The sequence below is a fragment of the Dendroctonus ponderosae genome, unplaced genomic scaffold (assembly GCF_020466585.1).
Source record: "Dendroctonus ponderosae isolate FM_Combo_2020 unplaced genomic scaffold, Dpon_F_20191213v2 Dpon_F_20191213_2, whole genome shotgun sequence".
NCBI classification, from domain to species: Eukaryota; Metazoa; Arthropoda; class Insecta; order Coleoptera; family Curculionidae; genus Dendroctonus; species Dendroctonus ponderosae.
In genome coordinates this window covers 7,224,988-7,252,191 of record NW_026018165.1, presented here as the reverse complement: position 1 = coordinate 7,252,191, position 27,204 = coordinate 7,224,988, and the positions used below count along the sequence as shown (strand labels likewise).

The 27,204-nt window shown below is 32.3% G+C and overlaps 3 protein-coding genes across 4 annotated transcripts in view; 1 reads left to right on the top strand and 2 right to left on the bottom strand.

Moving 5' to 3' along the window:
* Positions 1 to 27,204, top strand: part of LOC109537818 (probable G-protein coupled receptor CG31760) — a 117,305-nt gene that overhangs the window by 70,507 nt on the left and 19,594 nt on the right. The window contains exons 7-8 of the mRNA XM_019904720.2: positions 18,747 to 18,885; positions 25,055 to 25,175. Of these exons, the coding sequence (XP_019760279.1) occupies positions 18,747 to 18,885; positions 25,055 to 25,175 (260 nt within the window). The remainder of the gene's footprint in view (positions 1 to 18,746; positions 18,886 to 25,054; positions 25,176 to 27,204) is intronic.
* On the bottom strand, positions 124 to 10,014 carry LOC109537821 (fumarylacetoacetate hydrolase domain-containing protein 2). 2 transcript variants are annotated; one of them, XM_019904727.2, is made up of 6 exons: positions 9,898 to 10,014; positions 8,307 to 8,477; positions 5,634 to 5,853; positions 997 to 1,135; positions 461 to 650; positions 124 to 407 (listed from the first exon to the last, which is right to left on the bottom strand). In XM_019904727.2, the coding sequence occupies exons 2-6, from the start codon at positions 8,462 to 8,464 to the stop codon at positions 227 to 229; spliced, it is 888 nt and encodes a 295-aa protein (XP_019760286.1). In that variant the 5' UTR covers positions 8,465 to 8,477; positions 9,898 to 10,014; the 3' UTR covers positions 124 to 226. The 2 variants fall into 2 exon arrangements, with proteins under 2 accessions (XP_019760286.1, XP_019760287.1); XM_019904728.2 differs by having other exon boundaries at positions 8,307 to 8,469.
* On the bottom strand, positions 19,732 to 21,419 carry LOC109537820 (chymotrypsin BI). Its single transcript, XM_019904726.2, has 3 exons — positions 21,281 to 21,419; positions 20,653 to 20,786; positions 19,732 to 20,537 (listed from the first exon to the last, which is right to left on the bottom strand). Exons 1-3 carry the CDS (start codon positions 21,335 to 21,337, stop codon positions 19,814 to 19,816), a joined length of 915 nt encoding a protein of 304 aa, XP_019760285.1. The 5' UTR covers positions 21,338 to 21,419; the 3' UTR covers positions 19,732 to 19,813.

Genomic DNA, 27,204 nt, shown 5'->3' with positions numbered 1-27,204 from the left:
CATGCCTCAAAAGCATCGGATCAACTAAGCGATCTTTTTTAGGCGTTACTAGGCGTTCTAGGATTTACTCAATCTTAATTAGGTTTCATCTGTAGTGAGTCTGGAGGAATTGAAATAAGTTAATTGCTTTTCAAATGTCATTAGGTATAATTGCTTTTAGGTAACAGTCGAATTAAAATCTATGTACTTGGCATATTAAAATGATAACTTTTTTGGATCCATTATTTTACAGCTTCAATATAATGTGTGATTCATAGTCTACGACATAGTTTTTCAGCTTTCCAACTCCTTCAATTTCACTGGTCAACACGTCTCCCGGTTTTAAAAATTCTGGAGGAGATCTAGTTTCTCCCACTCCTGATGGGGTTCCAGTGCATATCAAATCCCCAGGAAGGAGTGTTAGAACGCTGCAAAGCAGAATTAAAACATTTTTGTCTCGGATTACTTTTCCTGTCACTACCTGGAGAGATGCTCAATTAGTTCATCTATTTTGAATAGTAAGTTTCGTGTGTTGCCATTTTGCTTCAAAACGCCATTTACCCACGTTTTTGCGAAGAGGTTGTGTGGGTCAGGAATCTCATCTTTAGTGACTAAACAAGGGCCTATGGGGCAGAAGTGGTCCATATTCTTGCATAAAACGTATTGTCCTCCTAGGGTTAAAGTTCTATTATTTGAGATAACATGTCATTGAAAGTACGGTCTTGCTTTGATTGAATATTTATTTGCCTCTTGCGAAATTATTAGTTGAAGTAACTGGCATATCTTGAGATTACACTGTAATTCAGTCCTGATAAGGATATAAATATTATTTTGTATCGGTACTAAGAGATTGCAAAGTGACGATTTTGATATACAGACTTAATATAATATAGAACAAAGTTTCAAAATCTTAATGATTCAAACTATGACCCATGACTGCCAGTAGTAGGTCAAACAAACCTGGTGTCTTTGTTCAACTTAAAAAAAAATTATTATTAATATTTGTAACCTACTAACCACTCTTTGACATCCAATCTGTTGCTGTTAGATCTTGCGCCGCTGTATATCCAAAAACGTAATCGAATGCGTTTGCAGCCTTAACGTTTCTTGCAATTTTACCCATCACCACCACCAACTCTACTTCCCACTCAACAGCCTAAAGTCGGAGAAAAGGGGGAATCGTATGAAATGTTTAAAATAATATATGATTATGAAATATGTTCTTAAACATCATGATGAGAATATCTAAGCCATGCAATGTTGTCATAACGAATATATTCTAAATTTCATTGTTTCGCATCCTAGCGAAAGTGGAGATTGTGGTGAAAATTGATGTGTGTCCTAAAACAGAGATTAAAATTATACACATAATTTTTAAGATGTCTGAGACTTGTGTTGTGCTAAATTCTCTTCAATATTTATTGCGAATGATATTTCGGATTTTGCTGGAGTTTAGTCACTTTCCCATGTCAAAAGTGAGTAAAGGTATTTGAAGCTGAATTAATTGCAGTGAATTGAATATACTTTGAAGTCTTAATTAAATACATTTTTTTCGATATTGTCAGTCAGCTGATTGCAGACATTGCAGCTGGAGAACGGTCTTTTTGCTTGATTATTTTCATTCAGTTTATATAAATGCCTTGACTTAACTTAACCTTAACATTAACTTAGCCTTAACTCGGGCCATTCGTATTATCGAATACGTTTTTCTTAAAACGTGTTTTTTTACATATATTATATTTCTTTCTGCCTTATCTCTCTTTTATGAGTGCAAGTTACTTATGTGATTTCAAATTTATGCGAATAATCTATGAGGTTACTTATATCTCGTCTTCCATAAAATAAAAATATTGGTCTAGTTCTTTTCAGCAACTCTATTTCTATAATTACTTTGCGGTTCATTATTTGTTCAAGTCATTTTGCACCGACTTTAATCCGCTTCGGATTGCACACAAAATGCAGATTTGTAGCTTTTGAGCTGTTTCAATTCATTCCGTTATATTTAAATTATTTTGTCCAGCAATGATAGGAGATTATCAAATTTATTTCGACGATTGTTATGGAAAAGTACTTGTTCCAATCTGTGGTGGCAGGAAATCGCGGAAAACTTCTGGTGGCATTTGTTTAATAGAGAAGAGCTTAATAATTGAGAAGTAAACGGGTTGTAAAGCAAATAAGCAGCATTAACACTTTTATGTGCCAGTAATTATTTTCATAATCTTATTCAATCGGTCAAGCAAGAGTCCATTTTTATAAATGCGAAACACGCGAAATCTACAGCATATCGTATAAAACAAACAAATGAATTGTCCTTAGAAGAAAAAAAAAAGGAAAGTAGCCTCAACTGAATAGATGACTACTGAAGTTATATCGAGGGCAGTACTTATAAGCAACAATTAAGGTCCTTAAGGTAAAGAAACTTCACACGAAATAATAAACTTCTTAACAATATGGTGCTCTACCAACTTTGCCCTAAATTTCGAACTGGATAAATTCTGACTCCAACGAACGATCAGATTTCGGTTTAAAGCGTTATCTAGTCCATTTCTCTTTTTGTAATTTGGTGTTTTTGCAAGTCTTAAGTGCTTCAGGTAAGTTTCGTGCTAGGTGGAAAATGAAGCGATGCTCAACTTGTTGAAAGTTTTTTTCTTATTGATAGATATGATTGATAGTCAATTTAAGCCAAAAATTCAACATAGTGTTGCATTAAAAGTGACCTAAGACAGAACTGCCATCGAAATATGGGATTATAGCAAAATTTTAAGTAAAGTTAACTTAATTACTTTCAAGCAAACCGTTCGTTTTTGCGACGTTGAATTACGATTTTTTGTCTTTGCCGATCACTTTGTAAATTATCGACATACCTAGATAAAAAAATACGAAAATATTTTCGGGATATGAAGTCTATCTGTATGCCTTTGATGTTGAAATGTACACAAAAACGTTTTTGTTCACCTTTCGTCATGCCTCCATGCCGATTTCAGGTATTTTCAATTGTTTCCTTTTCCTTCTTGTAAGAACTTCAGGTGAAATACTGATAGATAACGTTTGAAATAAAATTCAATGAATGATCCAGTTCTGAATTTATCCAGTTCGAAATTTATGGTAAATTTGGACGTGCAGGTTTATTTTCTTGAACAGTTTACTTTGAAGAAGCGCTGCAATCCACGGTGCTCTTTTGTCAATGAGAACTGAATGTGCTAAGTGAATTTATCTGATCAATTGTGCAGTTTTATGATCATAATCATTCTCATCATCAGCCTATAGCGTCCACTGCTGAACCTCTCATATTTTGCCATTCTTTCCGGTCCTGTGCCATCAGAATTCAATTTCCAGTGGGTCTCCTGTCGTAATATTTCTATGTCGATCGACCATCGGTTGCTCTGGCCACATGATCCGCCCAGTTCTACTTCATGCGCAGAATGGTCTCAACAGCATCTCTTACTACTGTGCTGTGTCTGATGATTCTATTTGGGATTCTATCTCGGAGGGTTATTCCCAGCATTGATCTCTCCATCTTACGTTGTAAGCGTTCGTGTGCCAAGTGCATGTAATAATCACATGTATTAATATACAGGTATTAATATTCATTGCTTTGAGGGCGCAATGGAAAACTAAATTGTGTAACTATGAATACTTCTCAACTGATTAGAGCGATATTACCATTATTTAAATGATGCTCCTTTTTGTCTATTTGCCTTTTACTTTGAAGTCACCTTTGCTGCTTTACGAATAAAGCAGCTTGTATTTACGAATGTTAATTTGGAAAACATCATTTGCAGGTGCTAGCAAGTCAAGCGATTTTTCTTTTTCAGTTTTTGCGAATATCCTTGTTTTTTTTTGTGAAAATTATTTATTTAACTATTTCTCGATAGTCCCTGCGCCATATTAAGTCACCCTTCATATGATCTGGGTTTTGCTTAATTTCACTTTTATAATAATTGGCAATTTGGAAATCGTTTTGTTGGTATCGTTTGTGGAGTGAGAACTATAATTTTATTAGCTTTCTGTTCTATTTTGTAGCCATAACTAGAAACACGTAGTCTACATTTTGCCTGCCGCCATTTTGAATTGCACCATGATTTATGTATTTTATTTATATGATTTGCGCACTTCCACTGTGTTTTGTTTTAGTATAAGTTGACTCTAAGCGTTATTTGTTTTATCGCAGAATTTTTAATTTAGTGTTGTATTTCTCTAATTTAATTAAATATTTTATAAAATTAAAGTCCAAATTTCACATCTCTTTGCTGTTCTTGAAATGCGTTCCACTGTTTTATTTACGTTGTCCTTGTAAATTTTGCAGAACAATTTTTTTTTCCATCATTCAAGTGGATCATTTGCATCTATCAATTTCGAGTTTAAATAATTTTCCACTAATTATTAATATTTTGCTAACTTTAATTATTCAAGTATCGAATGCCAAATATTTCTAAGCGATTTTTTGTGACCGTCTGATTTTCTAAGAGTTCTATAAATTATCATGATTGCATTAGAGCCAGAATAGCATGTTGGAACAATACGTATTAGTCGATGTAAGTTTTGCATGCAAGTGGCTAAACTAGACGTTATTTAATTATTGCTTTATAATAAATTGGGTTTCCTATAGAGTTATGTGATTTATGCTGTCACAGACGTTTCCTATGAAACGTAATTCGAGTGAATTGACTAGTTTTTAAATGGAAGTAAACTAGATTTACTACTTAAAGTGAATTACTACTTTAGATAATTGTGATTTTATATAACATTGTGATAAGTCGTTCTAATCTACGAAAACTATCAGCATAACATCGGTATTGTCGACGTTTATATTGTATCGTTTGGTGAAGTGAATAGATGATAAAACCAATTTGCCAATTGTTTTAAAATAAAAGCAACTACTCCTTTTACAACAAATAAATGAATATTTCATATATTTTTACTCACTTTAAATTTTGATTTTAATGCGCAACAGCTTCTTTTTTAACAATTTCGTGGCATATTTAAAATTGATTTCATTTGGGGTTCATTTCGGTGTAAAATATTCTGAAATTAAGCAAGAAGCTTTATTAGACTGGTCGCCGTACTGATAGGGCCGAGCAGTCAAGTTATTTTAATTTAATTTAATTTTAATTGTTTTGTTATAATTTTAATTTTAGCTTTGGTCTGTTTGTTGAAAGTTTGTTATCTGCATTTTAGACCGTTTTAACCAGTTTTTACCCATTTTCGACTTTTTTCACCATTGTTTGACATGTTTTGTTAGGTGTTCTCGGGGATGTTTGCTTTTGTTTTGACGACGGCCCTGATGATGACATAATTGTCGAAAGTACTTGGCCTTATTTACCTGCTATATAAACACTTCATTACATAAAACTTGTTTGATTGATGTTATTCCGAAATTGACTTCACGATAAAACCGTATTTTGTTGCACTTTTTTTTGTTCTCACTGGTGTTTAAGATCCTCAGTAGTAAAAAAATATGAAATGAATCGGGAAACACCATTTTTTAAAATCTGCAAAAATTTTTTTTTATTTAGCAACAGTTTTTATTACGTACCTTTTTCACTCATTATGACAAATTTAATTTAGTGAAAAAAACTTATGGATTTTGGAGATAATTTGCAATGATGGAATCATTAGGATTTAAATATTTAAAATTTCAATGAATTTTCTACCTTGCTGCATGTGGGATGTTTAATTCGATCGTATGGACCGATTATGGTGGAAGCGAATCGATTAAAGACTATTGGCTCTGAGGGATACTCTATTTGTTTCTCGTCACAATAATCAGAGTAGTTGTGAGCGATTCCTAAAATTTTATCAGGCCCTTGGATAGGTGGCATCAAATGGACCCTATCCACGGGATATATTGTGTTTAATGGATCCGCAGCTACCCTAAAACAGAATATGTTTGTTAATGTATAGTATAAGTAAGTTATGCCAGTATATTTCGGGGAAACCAGCTTTCACCAATAATCTTTATACTATAAACGCTTTCTGAAGCAAATTGTTACTGTTAAAATCACAATTGGGATTTTTTATCGTGCGCTTTTAGATTTTATCGTATTTAATCTAAGAAGTCTAAAACATCATACACCTGAGATATTCAAGTACATAATGTATTTATTGCGATGACCTATATTGCTGACAAATCGAAAGATTAAAATTTTAATTAACTTAAAAGCACAGGAATTAGCCCTCACGAGTATAGACACTGTTTACAATCGGATAGGGAAAGGGGACGATAACGTTGAATGGTATTAAAGGGCTGCGTTTCACTGAAAATTAATTAAAAATTACTACCTCTGTTCTTGTAATCATATATGGATGCGAGAGTTTCATGTTCTGATCACGTTCAATTGTCTTTGTATTACTGTTTCTATTTTTATTCGGGCTCGCTTGTTTCTCTGTTATAGAGATATTTTAGTTCCAAACAGTGTACATCAGACCTCACTTTCCAGACTGCGGTTTAAAATTAGTTGAAAGTTTATCCTTCCAGGTTTATTTTTCATTTAATAAAATCACACCAAAATGTCAAACCATTTACTTCAGATTATTTTGACCAGAAAAGTTGCTAACTAATATTCTTTGAAATTTGCTCGTTGTAAAGCGCATACCGAACAAATTTTTCATTATTTTAAGAAACTTTTATTGATGTGAACTAATTGATTTTAGATGGGGCGCTTTGACCTAAATTTCCTCAAAATCCAATTTGCCCAATATATCCAGGATATTTCTTATTACAGTTTTTATATAATTAGTATGTTTTAAATTAAGTCCATTTATGAGCATTTCGAGCATGAGCCCGACATTTCAAGAAATATAACTTCAACTGAAACATTTCCGGAATTATAACTGGAGCGGATACGTGATAGTTCATGTTTAGCAATTAATGTGATCATGGAATTGTCTAGTATATAATTGATATATTGCGTGGTGTTTCCCAGATGCTTAGATAATAATCAGCACTGTAATAATAGCTAAACTACCCAAAGCCTGTAACCTTGCAAGCTCGAATTTGGGTACAATTATTATACATATATTGCAAAAAGCAAATCGGGGTACAATATTGAATAATTTTAGTCCTAGATAAGCGCTTTTAGTGGAAAATTTATGTTTATTAATTGGTACCAAACAGATTACAATTTTTAAGCGAATATATTATTTGCACACATAAACACACGCTGAAGGCGCCAAGAAGTTTTAGAAGCTATATTCTTGAGATGTGATATGGTTTCATTTTATCCCATTTGTTTGGCAGTTTGCAGAGCGCATTATAAAAAGGCTCGTTCCGACTTGGCACTCGTTTTCAACCCTCTCCGATATCTGAAGTACTTTAAATAGCCGATGGTTTAACATTTTTATCTTATTGAAATAGAATAATTTCGACAGACGGTTACCCAAATCGGAAAACATTTTGCCAATGGTTTCTTGACTGGCAAGCAGAAAACCGGAATTTCTCAGCTCTTCACAGGCGAAGCTGTATTTACCAGAGAAGGTCCTTTTAACTACAGAAATAATCCCTACTACTAAGAAATAATAATGAGAACCCGTCTCCCACTGGCTTACAAGGGTACCAGCAGGGTTTCACCCTCAACATGTGGGCCGACATTGTTGGGGAGAAACTAATGGGACCGTACCTTTTACCGGCTCGTTTAGACGGACAAAGTTATTTAAACTTTTTGAAAAATTATTTAGAACGTGGATATGTTTCCAACATGGCGGAGCCCCTTCACTTCTCAAAGCCTATTATGAACATTCTGATATTTAGATTTTTTCATCATTTACTGAGAGGAGTTAACCCTCAAAGTTTGTACTTTAGCGCCGTGTATAGAGGCAAAGCTAAGATTGATTGGCACATAGCAAAAAAGTAAATAGCTGGTTCTAATGATGGGAATTACTCGATTATGGAAAAATCGAATTAATTCTATGAATGTTTCAAAATGTTTCCAATTATTTTAATTATTAATATCATAGGGACATGGAAATTAGAACGTCACCGTTTCAATTAGTCAATATTTTAAATATTTATGTTTCATTTATATTTATATCGATCAATATTGTTTATTTGATATAACAGTGTCACAGATATATTGATTTCAATTAATTAATCTAAGTTATTTCGATGATTAAATCAACACACTATTCTTGATTTTCTTCTTATGACTACAGTCTCTTTGATGCTTTTGAAGCTCGTTACAGGTTTATTCGTTCGTCGTTAGTGTCTCGATAAAGCGTTATTGCTATATTCATAAAATGGAAGAGCGGCAACACATCAACTTGTATATGAAATTATTTTTTCTGTTACAATTCTTTCGTTTTGCGATAAAACAACTTCCAATACTCACAGTTTCAACTTCTCGTACGCATTTTCGTGTTCGTGAAGAAATCGCACTAAATCAATTGGTACCCAGTTCGCATGAGAATTGAGATCGATAATATTATCTCCATCCAAGGCTCCCAGCCGAATTTTGCCGGTGCTTAGCATAAAATGGACCAGTCTCATTTTAACTGAAATTCTATAATAATATTGAGGAAATTTTAAGGCTTAATTCTTAATCTTAATTCGATTTAAAATTTGAGCTGCTGGAAAAATTAATTAAAGTAAACAAAGGCATTTGCAGTTGATCATCGTTTGTAATACAATTAACAAGCTGATTCAGGCAAGCACAAACAGCAACAAAAATACATAACAGCAATTAATTAAACCTTTCATTTAGTCGAAACTAGTCCCTTACTTGTTATAATGGGAAGTGAATGAACTAAATATTGATGTTTAAAATCTCTTTAATGACCTCTGAACTCCACTTAGATTAATGTAAACAGAAATATTTAATAACATTTTTGTTATATATTGCGGTTATTATGTTTAATCTCTGCGGTTTAGCAGATAGAGCTGTCGTTTATGTTATGGTTCCACTAATTAAGCTAATTAAGTGCATATTAATTGCAAATAGGTAGTAGAATCCCTGTAAAAAAACTGAGTTCCAAATTTATATTTATAGAATAGATCAGATAGTGTTTCAAGTTACTGAATAGAGAGATACAGATAATATTTCTACTGTTGCTCGTTTTCAGACATTTCATTTTCAAAAATGAAAACATTTGTATAATGACTTTAGAAATTATAGTTTTTATTCTGTAAACACCTGCAAGGTTTACAAATTTTGCATCAAGTGTTCAAAATTAACATTTTCAAATATTTTGTATACTTTAACAGAAGTTGCCAAAATTGAACAACTTTTTTGGAAACTACTTATAAGAGGATAAATACACAACTCTGAACGTCATTTGAATTGTATTTTATTACACATTGTTACATTCCTGTTAAGAAGCGTCCAAAAATTCGTTTTTATTCTGTATATCTATTATTTTCTTATACGAGATGCAATATGTTCAAACAAGCCCAAATGCACTTTATAACTGACATCTTTAAATCTTCTGTTAGAGTACAAAAATCATTAATATTAAAACTAATCTAGTTTGATATTGCTTGCAAATGAGTCAGGAAGTGGCGTCTGCAAGTTCATACAAACGATGCTAAATAGCAAGTTTATATTACTTTTGAAAACTGATTATTTATTTGATTAATATTTTTTGATAACTGAAAGGAAGTACCTACTCATATTATGGCAATTACATAGTGAAATTTCTACACAAGTGCAATAAAAATTTTTGTGATTCTAGTACATTAAAAACTTTCCACTTTTTAGATTAAATGATTTTTGCTTCAATTTTAACACAAACTAAGGTGTCGAAAAGATTAAAAATTTCACCAATGTTACGAATATGTAAGGCTCCTTTCATGGCGTTTCTAGATGAACTCGGTCAAACTAAGCTCAGTAATATCATTCTTCAACAACATATCTTATTCCTTCTCCATTATTATAATAATATATACTAAAAGTAAAGTTAGGGTATTTGATGGAAATCACTTACAGTTTTCTAAAAGCACAATTTGCTGCAGTCACCCAATCAGGCACTCTTGGCTCTTAAGCACTTGTACTGATAATTTTTAGTTAAGAACAACTTTATTAGATAACTGACTATAATAAAATCGCTTATCCATACAGCCACGGACATATCATGAACCGCGAGACAGTTTACACTTGTTTATGTAAATATTTTCAAAATAATTGTAATGAATTCTTCTAATATTGTTTATTGCGAACCGATAATAAATGTTAATAATTTTCAATTCAAAAATAGTATAATTAATTTATGAACCCTGCCTGAGTTCTATTTTTGGAGTCTTTTAGACATTCGCAATTAGAAAGTGGAGGAAACGTTTGAAATGTAAAGTCAAACATATTTTGTATTTCTTTAATCATTGATCATCTTTAGTAGCTGTTCCAATGTAAGTTTTAAAATCATTTTTTGCAACATTTGTTTTACGTTTTTATTTGTCAGCGCACAAAATTAGGGACCTCTCTATCATTCAGGGCACTTTAATGTTCTCATTAATCGTCTCATTTTACCGGGAAAGAATAAATCGTAGTAGCAAACGTCTGCTAACGTTTGCTACTGATGTGATTTGCACATTATGTACTTTAACGATTAACTTGATGAAGATGGTATACTTTTGTTTATTTAGCCAGGCAATTGGATCACTTTGAATTGTCTGCTATCTATTAATTTTAATTTAAATCAGTTATGATAATTTGCTGTTATAAGTGTTATTATGTGAAAGTACATTAATCTACAAATACTGTGTTATCAAAGGTCTTCACTGTAATCTATCGAAACACACATTTGTCTTTCAAACAACTTCTGTCTATAATATCTAATTTTCTGAAGATAAGTTGTTAGAAACTCGTTGTTTTTATTATGTTTCCACAGGTCTTTTAAAATTGCCATACTTACAACTACTTACTTAGGTTTACTATGAGTTAATACTTTAGGTATTAATTTAAATACTTTGTTATTTAAGTATGTAAGTTAACTTCAACAAACACACTGATTGATATAATTTATGCATTATTTAATTTTAAAACCTTTAATTCAAGGTACATAAAATGCCATTAATTCTTTCAGTGTCACTAGAATTAAATGAGATTGATGGCCAATCAGTACTTAATACGGATTAATCGTCATTAATTTGATGCATGACGATATTTGGTTTTGATTTTGTTAGAAAGAATTGTCTAATCACTACCAATAATACCCACTTGCTCTGTTTTCAGTTGAGTTAAAAGTCAAGGATCCTCTGAAATGAAAAGATAGCACGGACAAAATAACTATAAAATTTGATAATAATTTATTAATAAAATTAAATATGTATCTTAGAGAAAACATCTGAAGCCATCGTTTGATAAAATTAGTGAAAACATATTTTTAAACATATTAATAATGTGACTTCCAGGCATTGTAAGTACTTACTTTTTATGGAAAAAAAATCATTTTAGATGATGTTATTTTTGGTTGAAACTGTCGATAATGTCTAGAGTGACTGAGTGTCATGAGTCAAAATAACACAGTCACCCGACTTATGAATAATCATTTTAAAATTATTGATTAGTAATCAATTATAAATATGAAGAGTGAGCTGCTTTGTTAGAATGCCCCCCATGAAGTATGTGTTACTCTATTTATTTATTATATTAATTTTTATTTTAGAAAAAAAATGTCTCTAATAGATAGTAGTCAAACTTATAATTAATATATCTAAATTGCACGAATTAGTAAATAAATATGTGACAATGGTAAGAGTTTATTTACTCCTTTCTCTAACTATGCTGCTACGTTTGAATCGAACATATTTTATTGGGGCGTTTTATCAATTTTGCTGGAAATCTTTTTGTTATACGCCATTTCACCAATTAGTTCTAGAGCAGCGTTTCCCAAAGGAACTTAGGAATGTTTCAGGCATGCTTTGCAATCTCAAAGAAGCGCTTTTACAGATTTAATTTTTTGAGATTTAGAACGGGTAAAGATACATTTGCATTCCAGAGCAAGTTCAGTGGTCTTATCGGTGTCTACTTTTATTTGAACCTTGCCTTTACTGTGTCTAATTTTTTTTTAAATCTTGAGCTCGTTGTAAATATGCAGCCAGTTGTTTTATAGATTAATATTGTTTTCATTCCATGCAAGGCAATAAGGTAAAACGTAAATTTTTTATATTTACCACGGTGTTGATGTGGCATACAGAAAAAATATTCTGGTTGATTCAAGAATAGCGAAGTTCACCGAAGAAACAAGTATTAATGTTCTTAAAAAAAAATTAATTCTTAATATTGTCTCAAGTTTCAATGGTTAGGCGCACTCATTTTGGCATAAGTGATTTGAGGTGATAAACATTCGAGCATTTGCAGTAAGTGAAAGACGGGCAAAATTTGAGATTAAAAGTTGATACTATACTGATAGTGTTGTATAAAGCAGGGTTAATGCACGATTTTTATATGATATTTCATATACATTCACAATTATAGAATATCTAACTATATAATTTATTTTACATACATTTTCCTCAGCATTTGCAAAAAGATAAGGCAATTGGTCTTCCCGGGAAAATCCTTCATATTATACACGATACACGTACCTCTTCTGTCTACAAAATTTTACTTTCTGAATGAAATTAAATTAACAAAGAATTGAAAGTAAAGGAATAAAAATAAATTTAAAAAATGGGCTATAATATGTATTGGCTGTCTAAACATATCTCAAAATAGTATTCTTGACGCAGCCAGAAATTAAGGAAAGTAAAAACATAGTCACAAACAAGTATAATAATGTAGTTTTTTGAGAATGACTAAACAAGACAAACTGGCTAAAATAAATTAGAATTAAATCAAATAGAATAAAACATAATGAATTAAATAATATGCCGATGGAAAAAAAATAAAAATAAAATACTTTCTTTCAATTTTTCTGTTGTTTTTCTTTTCAGTTAACCAATCTCGTACAAAATCATACAAACTAGAGCAATAGAAAAATATAAACGGGAAAAATGAACGAACGAATTCAACGGGAAAAATGAAAAAAAATTACGCCCTCAGTACATACAAATAATCCAATTATAAGCAAAAATATCAATAGAAATGAAGCATAAACGAAAATTGAGCTCTTTATCAAGACATAGTGTATCTAACAGGCTTGGAATATAATGCTATGCAATCTATCTAAAAGTATCAATTTTAGGACGAGGCATTATGAATTAAATATTCAAATGAGAAGCAAAATACACACATTTAACGGGAAGGTAGCATCATTTCTCCCCTAAGGTGAAAACTAAACTAGTAGTAAAGTTTTTTGATGAAACGTATAAAGAGTTGAGAAGTTTTCTAGAAAATTGACTTTAACTGATTGCTCGTACAATGAAAAATAAAAGTCAACTTTTTCCTTTTGTTTTCATTAGAAACAAACAAAAGATCCGCATTGGTATGATATATTTCCCAACTAATTATAATTATGTTCCTAAATGCCGGTTAGATCAATAATTCCCTGCCTGAGACCGAAAACACCACACTTTTCCTCATTTTTCAACTCTTCCATTATATTTTTTTAATCGAGTAGATATTTATGATGTATGATGGCTTAGGCGGGTTATATAGGTCGGTAGCACTGTCGCAGCAAAAAAGGGGTGTAAACATTTCCTGCCACGCCGATGCCAAGTTCGAAAAGCTGCTTATAAATTAATAAATAAATGGTTTGACGAAGAGCTTAAATCTTGAAACGTAAGCGAGAGGGTAAAAGCAAATTAATGATGTTTATTCATAAAACTGCCGAGGGGCAGATTTTTGGCTGCGGTCTTGATTTGTTAAATTAAGCTGGCTAAATGCAAATGTTACCATTTACTTCTTGGAAGTTTGCGACAACACCTGCAATCAAATAAAAAGTTTCTTGGCTTCAGGGCATGATAAACTTAACTTTTTCTTCTCGTGATCGCACTTGCGTAACTGGTAAGAACCAGTCCTTTCGGCTTAAGTCGTGTAGAAGCAACATGAAATGCAGTGAAAGGCCAATTTCTTCTTATTTCAAATAAACTTTTCGTTGAATTTTGAGATATGTATCGATCATTTTGCAGTTGAGTTGCTATTTATTCTCACTGTCTTGTATTTTGTATGTAATTTGTATGTTGAAAGAACAACGAAAATATATGTTTTTTGGATTTATTCTTAATGTTTTCTTCTCCGAATCAAGAAGTTGTTTTTACATTTTGCATTTTACAATTCAGTTGCATTCGTTTTAAGTACAATTTCTAATGAATGTAGATACGTATTGTGATAAAAATTCGACTTTACAGATCAGCATAAGGTTTCCTTTCTTTCACTCCATACATTTCAAATATGGATAGAAACTGCATAGAAAAATTTTAAAAATTATTGCCGCTATTTAAAAGTGTTTTCTCTTCATGTTCCCAAAACGCTTTTTCAATCTTAGATAACATTAATAACTTTACTTTGAGCAGCGGCTTATCACAGAACAACCATGCATCAATTTTTAGGTAGAGCTGCGTTTTTTTATCAATTGAAGATGCATTTAAATCTTGCTTAGATATTATGCACAATTTGAGAGCAAATGAAGCAATTCAGAGTCACAAAAAAATGGAGCAAAAAATGCCGAGATACTGGAGCCTAATACTAGAACAGGATCTCTATCACGGCTAAAGCGGGCGCAATAAAGCCAATTTACAAAGTTTATTATGCAGATAGGAGTAATAAGGGCAATGTTACTTTAATTGCATAATAAAATCTCCTATGTTTCTTATTAGCATAAAGTCACCTTCCAGCTACTGTTACTGTTTTGGAATCTTATTCAGCTTAGTAATTTTGTCGCATCAGGTTAGAAACGACTTCGAAATAAGGCAAATCTACTACATAATTAATATCCAATATAGCAGCTAAAATGTAGGTAACTGGATAGGTACAAAATGTTGTTATTAATCGAGATAAAAGCAGTTTTAAGTATTTTCACTAAACACTTGCACCAGTTTGTTTTCAAATGCATACTGTAATGTCACTGAGGGTAGGAGCGAGTATTTTACATGAAATCACACAACAACTAATCAGTTGTGTTGTGTTTGTTTGTGTTGTGAATTTCTTTTAAAATATTATTAGTTGTATCTTTGAAGGTTACCTACTTTACGCAATTCTCACTTATATGAGATTACTTTGACTTTCGTAGTAAGAAAATAATAGAAAGTTGACATTCCTACAAATTTTTGGCAAATAACTGCCTTGGATTTGTAGCCTTTAATCATTATACTAGTATGAGAAAGCAAACGTAATGTCTTAGTTTATTTAAACTACTCCATTAAAGATGTATAAGTTCAAACTTTCAAATATGCTAGGAAACTATTTAGAAATACATTTCAGTAAGCATGAAAAGAACGCATTTACAATCAATTTCATTGAATAATTTATTATACATCTCAAAGTCCATACCACTTTAAGTCTCAGATTTTGCATCGTATGTAAAAGCTAAATCCCGTAGAAGATGAAATCGTGTTACTTTCAAGGCAAAAAAATGCTTCTTCCAACTCATTTCAAGTTCTCGCTCCAAAGTTTGTAAGTAGCTTTGCACCCTCTCCCATAATAAGATTTTCGGAGCACCCTTTAAGAGACCTGTCTTAGAACATAAGTTTTCCGAATGCTGCTGAAGCGCTATTTGTCTTAATTAAACTAGAGAATTAATATATTTCGAATTGTGTGCCTGCCGTGAAATATTGAAAGTGAAGCTTGAAACTATAAGTAAATTAGCTTTGATTTGTTGTAGAAGCTTTTTGATGCATACGCATCAAGAAGACTAATCGCCTCTTTTCGGCTAAGAAGTTAACAAATATTAGAAATGTCATAAATGGTACTTCTCTGAAATAATTCGGTTACAATTCCTGTAATTTGTTGTCAGTCATACTTTTCAACTTTTGATACGAATCTAATATTCAGTTCGTAGAAACATACATATTGATAATTACTTAATCTTGTTGCATGTCCTAAGAATACTACTGTGAACGAGATACTCTGAAATAAGTCTATTGAGATAAGAAGCACTTTTCTCAAGGGACACAATCCCAAACATTTCAGATGTGATTCAGCATTTTAATATTTGGTATGGCGCTGGAGATAAACCGTTTATCTCCAAAAGCTTTTGTATCAAAAATTTCCAGGTGACTCATAAAGGTTTTTTTCTGGTGAAAGCTTGTTAGTTTGTTAGCAATCAACTTGTTAAATAATTAACGAATTTCCTGCAAATAGCGCAAATCCTTAGGCACTAAATTTTGTAGAATACCACTATTGCTCAATTGTTACAAACGCTGAAGACCTTCTCCTAAATTCTTGTCTATTTTGCTTTTGAAACTCAGTATGTTTCTGTTTTTTTGCAATGTCAATCGATTCTTCCCATCTAAACTTCTTATCTACTTGTTGCTTTGTTTTCTTATCGAAAATAATTTTATCGTCATCTCGTTACTGGAAAATGAGCTAAACACAATTATATTGAATTATCATTTTAGATATTCTCAATGTTTGCTTTGTGTAACCAATTTATCATTGTTTGCTCAGCCGAGTATTAACGCTTTACTAATGGAAAATGTTTTTTCTCATAATGAAGCATGCGTTAATTGAAATTCGGTTCGTTATCTGAATTGAAATTTTTTTACTTGACTTGGTTGATAAATCCGCAAAACTTTTCGATGTTTGATCAAGTACCATTTTGGGAAACCCATTACGTATTAAGGTTTCACTTTGTATTGATTTAAACATGGGCTAGTTGATTGATGAGTTGTAGAAGTTAAGGCACACTGAAGATGATAGATAACCAATATGTTAGAGGGACTCGCCTTCTATTACAAACGGCCTGATTTTTCTTGGATATTCTTCTCAATTTTCGAATGTTCTGATGTAAAATACAGTTTTTTATGCAGTCTCAACAAGCCCAGTTTTGGACTAGTAAAATACTATAGAATCAGTGAAATTAATGTTTTAGAATTTTCTTTACTAGATGTAACAACTTCTAATAGATCTTCCTTTGAACATGATTATTGTTTTGGAAATCAATTCCCCAGGGTGTGACATTACGTAGGGTTACTTTACAAAATAGACTTAAACTAAATAGAGTAAAATTTTCTAATAAAGTTTCGGCCTAAAGTGAACCGTTTTATGCGATCGCACAACACGTCTCACAACCTGCTGATTTAAGAAATGCAAGATAATTCTCAAATCGACCCCGAAATTAATGAATTACTAGAACGGAACCTCAGCTTTTTCTGATCGATAGAGAAACATTTTCCAACATATTGCCTAATTCATGATTTTGAAATGTTCAATATTGATCTACTTTAAACGGTTGCCAAAAAGGAAAAGACCAGTAAGCATATCATAAATATCTCCAAACTGGACATTCTTGTAAAGCCTGCGCTGGTGATTTGACTGCGTTTCATGAGGATTCTCGATATCCCATGAATGGTTATTCTTTCTATCGCTAATACATTTCATGTAAATGTTAATAAATACATAGGTACATTTTTCTTAAGTAGCTGTCCATTTTCAATAATCCTGTTGCAAGGGTCTGCTGTTGGGAAAATCAGTTGAGAGGAGAGTATGATCAGCTCAGTCAAGATTTATTAACATTACTGTTACTAGAGATTAATACTCTAATAACTTAATAACAGAACACTGTTATTAATTAAACAGAAAATGTAATGGATATCGGCTTATTCTTGCGTTCTAAATTTAAAAAAAATGCTCCAAAAAACGACTCAAAATGGATATATAAATTGTTGATTATTTTGGATTTGAGAAGTTTAGCGTGTTTTCAAATGAGCATTTCTGTTGAAAATGATGTAGGATTCAAGGAATTTTGAGACACGATTTGCTAAAATCAACCACCAAATTCCAGTTACAAATTTGAAATGTTTGATCGAAATCGATTTTTGGGTTTAGTGGATTGTTTCTAACCTAAGAAGCTCCCCAATATACAAATAAAAGTTTTAGGATTTTAAATAAAAAAAATATCACCGGTTATAAATTGTAACCGCTCAAAAACTACTCTAAATGGGCAGAAAATATTGATTCCTTCGGATCTGACGAGTCTAGCGAGTTATCCAATGAGCCCCTCCGCGAATCTCTTGCGTAAAAATCATGTAGAATTCAAGATATATTGAGACCTTCTTTTGCTAAAATCGATCACAACTTTGAAATTTTCGATGAAACATTAAAATTCCGCAACAGTGGCTTTTGGGCTTATTGATCCGAGTCTCGGATTGTTTCCGGCCTAAGAACTTACAAATAGTATGCATATATAAAGTTTATGGATCTCCAGTAATAGAGATATCGACGATTATAAATTGTAATTGCGCACGAACAAGACAAAATGGACAAAAAATGTCGGAAAAATTAAGATTTAATAGGATCTGAAGAGTTTAGCGGGTTAGTCAATGAGCTCCTTACATTCCTCGAATAATTCGCGCGTAAATGATGGGAATTAATGATGATGGAGTCAAGGCATTCCGAGACTTTTTTGCTAAAATCGATCACCGTTTTAACTTTCAAATCAAATCATCAAAATCAAAAATAAGACTTTCACAACCATAGTTTTTCAATTAATCGGTGCAACCAGAAAAAGTAACTTTGGTTTGCTGTTTGACTAATAAATAAAGGTATCTCCAACATGAATAGAAATTGTACTTATTATGAATTATAGAAATTTAACCCTCTGTGATATAAAAATGTTGCGGAACGGTTTTTGATACCCTGCATATTACGCGACTTTTCAAGCTTTATAATATATTGATTAATTTTATCACTGGTGACAGGCTTAACTTATAACTTTTGTTTTGTTTTTTACTTCAGACTGAAAGGCTTTCTCAGTTTGGATGTGGATGTATCTCATCTGGAAGTCAACCAATGTGAAGCCCGTCCGGATTTTCCATCGCCCAAAAGTATGTTTGTGTTTCATGGATCGCACAAATGCCACAATTTTACATCGGAAGTAAGTAGTATAAATCTTGAATTTAGACTTCTATCAATGAGTTTTGAAAAACTTTTAATAGGGGATTTGAGCCACTGCAAATCTGTATAGGATCGTCTTTAACTTGTAGCTCTAATTGTGAAAAGTCTCCCCAATTATTACAAATTTTTAATGGTAACTAGTGATTTCTCTCAACACATTTTTCGTTTGGGCATCTTGGATTTATGAAACTAGTAATTGGGTGCTGATGATTATGTTTTCGCTCTGTATACTTCATAGTTATTTTTCAAATCACTATCCTATTCACAGACAAAAACAACTTATTTTGGAGGTACTTTTTCATCCCCTATCCTCTTTCGTTGCTGTTCAATCTGATTTTAATTCATTCAAAAAATATTCTAGTTGGTAAGCAATTTGCAATGTTGGATGGCATCCAAGTATTCTTTGGCTATCTTCCTCCTGAATCGATTCAATTGATTTTTAATGCTTCGGATTTAAAAATCTGAGCACCAGTTAGCAAAAACTTGTCGAATATTATCTGGATTATTTCAGTGATTAAAATGTTGATGTTTCTTGAAAATCGAAACCAATTAGCTGAAGATAAAAAATTAACTTCAGAGAACTGAAATGTTATTTAATAATAACCAAAAAATATTTAACTTTAATGTCCTATTTTACACCAGATGTCACCATATCAACAATTTCGTTCCTTATGAGTAATTATGGCTTACCAAAATACTAAGTGGACATAATCCGCTATGACCAATCAGCTTTTATTTTATTTTATCTAGAGCGTTATATATGATTAACTCAACATAATCCACACTAAGTAGATTATAGTGAAGCATCAGCAGGGAAATACTTGAAAACAATTCAATCATTTATTTTTTTAATCTAATGCCAATGCCGAACAATCACATCTAAATCTTTACTTTGCAATACGATTGGGCTATATATAATCAAATCCTTCACGATCGTGAATATTAACTAATTCTGGTACTATTATTGGACTAGGTGGCAGCACAATTTGCAGGCGGTTTAAAGGTTTCGGAACAAATTGGGGCTGTTGAATCCGAATTATTCTCACAAGTGGTGCGGTTCTTGGTACATCACTGTTTTCGTAAATCCAGTCTAGATACGGTCCAATGCTGAGGAAAACATCATGTTTGCTACATGAAGAATCAGAAACTACGCAATCGATGGACCTGCTCAGTTCTCTGGCTAATCCTACCAGTTTGCCATCCATTGCAAAAACTCCTGGCCAGTCAATGCGTCTTCCAGTTGCTTCTACACATTGCTCAACATCTGTCATGAAATCTTTCCCGTAGAACTCTTGACACTGCTCTTGAGGACGCACTTTAACCGTCATAAAACGTAAGATGTCGCTCATGAAAATCGAATCCATGTATCCAGTTACGTTCAAAAGAGTACCAGGCAGCAAAGGGAAATCATATTTGGATGGTAACTTAATCGGTTGAACTTTCGAAGTGAGAATAGCTGGATCTCGAAGCTTTATCAACCCGATATTGTTCACTAGAACGTGGTCGGTGTATCTTTTTCCGAATTCTGGATGAGGTAGCAGTTCTGATGCCTTAATTACCTGCCCTTTTGTTCCAAATATGTTGTAGAAAGGGTCGGATTCGGTTCCCAAGTGGACTTCAGCATGATTTCGGCTAAACATAATTTTCATTGATTAATAGAGAATACGATAATAGAATCGTGATAATTGTGTTCTGCTTGGATCATTTTCTCGAGAAATTACTAATAAATAAATTTCAATGATATTACCTTTCAATGCATATTGCATTTACAACAACGAATCTTGTACTAATCAGAGCTCCTAAGCAATATAAGTCGGCCTCAACGTATACTTGATACGGGAATAGTTCTGGACTGGTTTTGGTTAGTGGAGTAAGAAGTTGCTACAAAAAGTATATAAAGCAACATTACAATGGTTCGCTAAAAGGCGAAACGCGTGTAGCTTGAAATGGGTTTTATCGTATTGGATGTTATCGACTATGAAAACATGGTTTTGTAATATTTACTGCGCCTCTTCTACCAAATGTAAAGTCGAAAAGTTGGGGTCGGTTTTTTCTCTAATATTCCTCGCCACAGAAGTCGTTTTTGTACAGCTCTTTATATTTAAATTTTCTACGCTCCCGATGAAAATGTACATTTTGTATGCTAAATGACACGAGTTTCAAATACGCTTATATGAGCTTTATTTTTATTTGCTCTCTGGCCTGGTATTTTATTCTTCTTACTAGTCAGTATGTGGCTTTATATAAATGCAGATTACAGTCTCAGATAATTTAAAAAATATTTTATACATCACAGTGAATGTCTCAGTTATCAGCAGAATAATGCGGCTTAAGATTAAACATAAAAATATACGTATTTGTTCTGACAATCATACCTGTTGAGAGAACTCAATTACTCCCAATAATGACCCAAAGATCAGCCAGATACTCATTTTAAAAATTTTCTCATTGAAGGCTAGTGCCTCTGTCGACAACTTAGACAAACAACTAATCGAAATAAGCAAAGTTTATTAATTGCTGGTTTTTGGTATGTTTAATTAGCGAGCTAAGAAGCGTGAAATTGGAATATTTTATGGCTACATAAAAATGTTGTAATAACATTGAAAATAAATTTCTGCAACTGTGATATGCTTACATCACTTTTCCACGTGATTGGCCAGCTAAATTGTAAATTTTCTCTATTTTTTCTTAAGTCCTCTTTATATAAAATCAAGATGTTGCGAGCTTCCGATCTTTGGAACGACGCAGATGGAAATCTATTGTGATAACAACTACCCAAATAGTGCGGAACTATCCCTCTCGGCTGAAGATTAGCTTCGGTCGGGAAAGTGTCTAATTAATTTGCAGAGGCCAAGACCACACTCCGGCTCTTGTCAGAACAAGCTTTGATTACACGTTCCCAATAATTGACCCAAATTAAGGGTCAGTAACGGTCTCCCATAGGAAATTTCTTCGAAAGTTTGCGTTCTGACCAAATTTGTTATCTTATATAAATATGAGCGTAATATAGCTTTTCAGTTCGTACTGTACTATTATGTTTTGTATTCATTTACATTATTTGTTTTACTAAGTACATCAGCAAGCATTTAGAAATGTTCACACTTTTCGTCATGATCATCATCAAATCTTCTTTCTTAACCCTGATTGGAACAAAGTTTGCTCAGAAGCAGTTCAATGATGAATTAATGAAGCTACTGAAATAACTCAATATGATATTTATGATTTATCCCTGAAATTCTTTGAAGATGCGCTCGATTAAAAACTGGAAAATTTTGTGTAATTTTCGTTCAAAATTCCTTTTTAACATTCGCTTTATGATTCTCTGGTTACGAGTCGTCCCTGATTTCTAGAAGGGGCACCTTCTTTAAATAGATCAGATCTATGCAACATGTATTGGAGAGGGGCGAAAGGTTCAAGGGCAGGCCTCCGGTTCAACGAAGCACCGGAAATTTTTGCCCAAGAGACTACATCCGATTCGTTCGGCTTAAAAGCGGGAATTGGGAAATGCGAGTGTGAAACTTTATGACTAGGGATAGCGATTTATTTGAACTCTTTCGTGGTTTGATAGTCATTTTACTTCTATTTTTAATACGATCGTTACGTTCCAAGTTACTAGAATTACTGTTCTGTCTTTATTTTGTGGCTTTTGTGTTTAAATGTCCACACTTAATAACAATAAAAACAATAATTTTAATATTTTACATGTTCTCCCATTGGGACAATCAAAGGCCTTAAAATTTGTACATATCTAATGAAATTCTTTCCAATTCCGGCTTTTTTATTAATGTTTTCAGCCTTTCAGTTGAAAGACATCAATAAGTGATGACCCAATCAAACGAGATATTTTTTAAATTAAGTGTGTATTGATCAAGGGTATATTGATGAAGGGATCAACATTACACATTTTATTACCAAAAATATCTCGTTTTGATTGGATTTTCGCCAGTGTGTACACACCTGCTTCCTTCCAATAAGTGATGATCTAAATAGCAAATATGAGGATTTTATTTGTTTTATTAATTTATTCTACATAATTAATCAACATCGTTTCAGTGATGTAAGTAAACTTTGTACGCGATTGTCGCTTATATCCCGATCTGATGCAATTAGCCGTAATTGCTAATTATAGCAGTTTCAAATTGCATTATCTGTGATGCAAATGTGACCCTTGCCTCGCCTTTGCAAACAATTGCCAAAGATAATTATCAGCAAGCTGCTGGTCCAACATTTTCCAATCAACAAAGTCGTATTCATCTGATCAGGAATAAATAACAACCAAAAATTGAAGCTGTGTGTTGTCATAATTGAGTATAAAATATTGAAACAAATGGTTTTTAAAATGCTTTAAATAAAATTTATAAAACTCATTTTGGTTAGAAAAAAATTTTTGGCTGTAGGATTTGAAATGTTTGGGGCTCTAGGATTTGAAATGTTTAGATTATTAATATTATGGAAAACGCCAGTATTGTCTGCTGTATTTTGCTATAATTGCTGTACTTGCAGCAAAACATACCAAAATGGTAAAAATATTTTTTTTTATAGAGCACCCTGGATAATAACTTGAGAAACAATCAATCTAAAATTATATATTCTATTTCTATACGAAAATAAAGAATTTTCAAAGATAATAGCAATTTTTATGGAAAATAAATACACAAGTAACTAGAAGTATCCGATCAAAAGTGTTAGATATTTTTTTTAATGAAAACCCACGATGGTTGTTTAATGATTCTAGCACTTTCAAGCCGTTTCGTTAAGTTGCTTTTATTCAAGTTCAGAATAAAAACCGTTAAAACTAAAAATAGGTTTTTCTCTAAAAACAGTTCTTGGAATGATATATTCCAGATATATGTGATTGATTTAATAAGATTTAAAGAAGTTTAGATTTCAAGTGTGAATCATACGAATTCCATTTTATAGTCTTTAAGTTTTAGCAATTTTTTCAGATACAATAATAACTATATCGCCTTGTTAAAAATGCATAGCATGTACTCTTAACATCCTTCAGATTTCTGTCGTCATTGTCTTCATATAAAAATGCTGCTAATGGAATTCCCGGGCTTTTTCTTAACAAAGACACAAAACGCAGATTCTAAATTGAAATTCTTTTTGAAAAGTACACCATTTTAAATTATTCAAATTTTAGTTACAAACTAACTGTTTTTCAGCGAAATTTTGCCTGTTTTAGCAAACTATTATTGAACATTCTCAATCCTGTTGAACATGGTTTTTCTGGACATTGGCAACTTGCTAACTTGGCTTGTAGATTGCTGAGCACCACTGTCAAACAAGTCCAGAATCGTCTTCGTTTGAACATCACCGGGACGAGTTGCTAACAAAATATTTCCATTTCGTACACTAATAAAATAGAAATTAGTACTTTGAGTCTCGAGTTCAATTAAGTTAATCAACGCCCTCAACCTAAATTTATATTAAAATCTACAATATGTCGCGAAAAGTTGAAGTCAAATAAATTTGTACTTTTTAATAGCACGCTACGTTTAATTTGCTTAATTGAATTATCCAGGCAACTTCATTCAGATTCAATAGAGTTGTACGGAATAATTTTCGCTATTAATGCATTTTTATTAAATAAAAAATATCTACCCGATTTCTGTATGCTAGATATTTCATCATCATTACATAAGATATTTAGTGTCAAATTGTCAATTAACATTTTAGTTGGTATCCGTTTAAATATTTTTAGAATAGAGACATTAGTTTGATAGTATAACTTTATAGCTTATAGCATCATGAGCTTTTTTCAGACCTGAGATCAGCGGAGAAAATTAGAATTCGTAGCTGTTACGTGCTCATGTTTTTAAAAGAACTTTATATTCCTTTGCTAGTGCTTTGGAAATACTTGGATATTCTCCCACTCGCTTGTGTTATATTTAAATGCACTTCCCGGTGCACTCTATGTATTTTAAATATAACTTATTTCACAGATCTTAGCAAGAAAATGTGTTGGCAAGCTTTGGTAGAAACGCATTGTTTTCCTACATATTTATCCGATTTTAATACAATGAGAAAAAAATATTTTAATTAAATGTCTTTTCTACATATGTAGCCGACGATTGCATTTGCTTCATATATGTAAAAATTGTTGGAGAACTTTTTATGAGTTGAATATTTGTCTTGCATTTCAGTGTATCTTCAAGCCTTCAGTGCATGTTCCTTCATGGTCTCGAGGTAGATATCAATGCCACTGTCGAGCAGGCTTTTATTCACCTCATCACGATGGAATTTTTAATGGGTCTTTAGTTGAAGGTAGGCCAAGTATATTTTGAAGCAAAGGTATTTACAAGAGGAAGTTCCATTCTGTAAACTTAAAACATGCTTGATTATTTCACTCACATTTTTATTCGATGATCGACTTTCCTCTAAGAAAGTTATTTTTAATATTCAAACCTTCTGCAATGGTTGTAACTAGGGATGGGAGCAAAACATCGATGTTTCGCAAACAACAAACAAACGATGTAATTCGTTCGATGTTCGATATTTTTACCATCGATTTTAGAAATTTGGAACATTGATAAAACATCGATATTAGATCCTGAAATGAAAACATCGGACATTTGATGTTGATACTAGATAGAAACATTATCTGCGAACTCTTTGATAGTGCCGATACAAACTATACCGCGGCATAGCGGCCCATTTTCAGCTGCACTCGAAAAAAGCCTTTTTTTGAGTAAATTTAGTAGATTATTTAATGTGATAGTGGTAGTAAAATAAAATGATTAAGTTAATCAATTTGAAATTTGTATGCAATGGCAAACTATCAGAACATCGATATTGTCAAACATCGATGTTCAGCCTTCGATGTTTCCCTAACATCGATATTACCATTCTATGTCAACATCGATCGCTACCATCGATGTTATAGGATCGATGTCCCATCCCTAGTTGTGACCGTTGATAAATCAACTTTAGGTCAAATTCACAGGTAAATACCAATTTACATTTATGTGCAAAGATTGAAATCTGGCTCTAATTCATTTATGTATTTAACGGCATGCCCAATTTATGAAGGCTTTTGCGGTTACAACCCTAAACAAGATAATATTCCATAAATTTTGGCATTCAGCGCCCACAACAGGGCATGTCAGCGGCACGATCCGGGTATAGTTTGGCTAATGTTTATACAAACTTCAAATAATTAATAATATCCCGGAGGTGTTGGTTAAACAGATGAAATAAATGTCAGCTGGGCAATAATTTTGAACACCGAATACTACCATTTATTTTAGAATCGAATAATGTAAACGAGATCAAGCGAAAAATATAAACTCTTTATACTACTAGATCTTATTGTGGGTGGTGTTAAGTTGCGTAATTTGTTAACTTTGTTAATTTTCTCCAATTGCCTTTAGCTGCCTCTATGTCATTCAATTTTTCTTTTTTTATAAGTAACTAGCATAATAAATACGATCTGGTCAGGCGCCACTTTCTATTTCAAGTGAGTTTTTGCAAACATTCCTTCTCACTATCTAATAGATAGAAAACCTTTAAATCACAACATTTTATTTTTTGCTTATTTTAAAAGCACCCTAGGAAAGTAGCAATTGTTCTAGTTCGAATCATTCGGGGCAAATTATGGTCTAAGGCTTTTTAAGAAATATACCCATTTTATGTGATTTATTCCAACTGTCAAACGAACAAAATTGGATTTTCCTCGTAATTTTTATCATCTGCCCTAATTACTTGTTCGGCTGTAAATAAAGAGGGTTATTGCTTTATCAAGATTTTCTGCCTCTGAAAGATCTCCGGGTAATAATTTTTTCGACTTATTAATTTTTTATTTTGCTGTCAAAAGGTTATTACTGAAAAACAACAAATGTTGGATAACGAGATGAATTAGAATCTTGAGAATATCAACTTCAGGCAGATCACGAAGATCACGATCTTTTTCTATATACAAAATTCAATATATGGTCGCTGAATTAAAGGTGAAAGAAACGTTATTTTGAATAGCTTCTGAATAGCGGTGCTTTGTTTCCTTGAAGTTTTCAGTAATAATGTTGCAAGATTTTAACATGACAATGGAAAGGACCGCTGAAAATAAAAAGGTAAATAGCACTTTTACAAATTTTCATTCTTGTTCCTCGGCCCACGTTTTACCAAAATAGTATAATATATACAGGGTTGCTCATTAGTGCCTCAAAGTGCGATATCTCAGTAAATATGGTATATTTTTTGTTGACGTTTGTTTTTTGTTTCCATGGTAACATGTACCCGGTTAACTTGATCTAAACAAAAATAAATTAATTTTCTTCCTTTTTGCAAATAGCTTAGA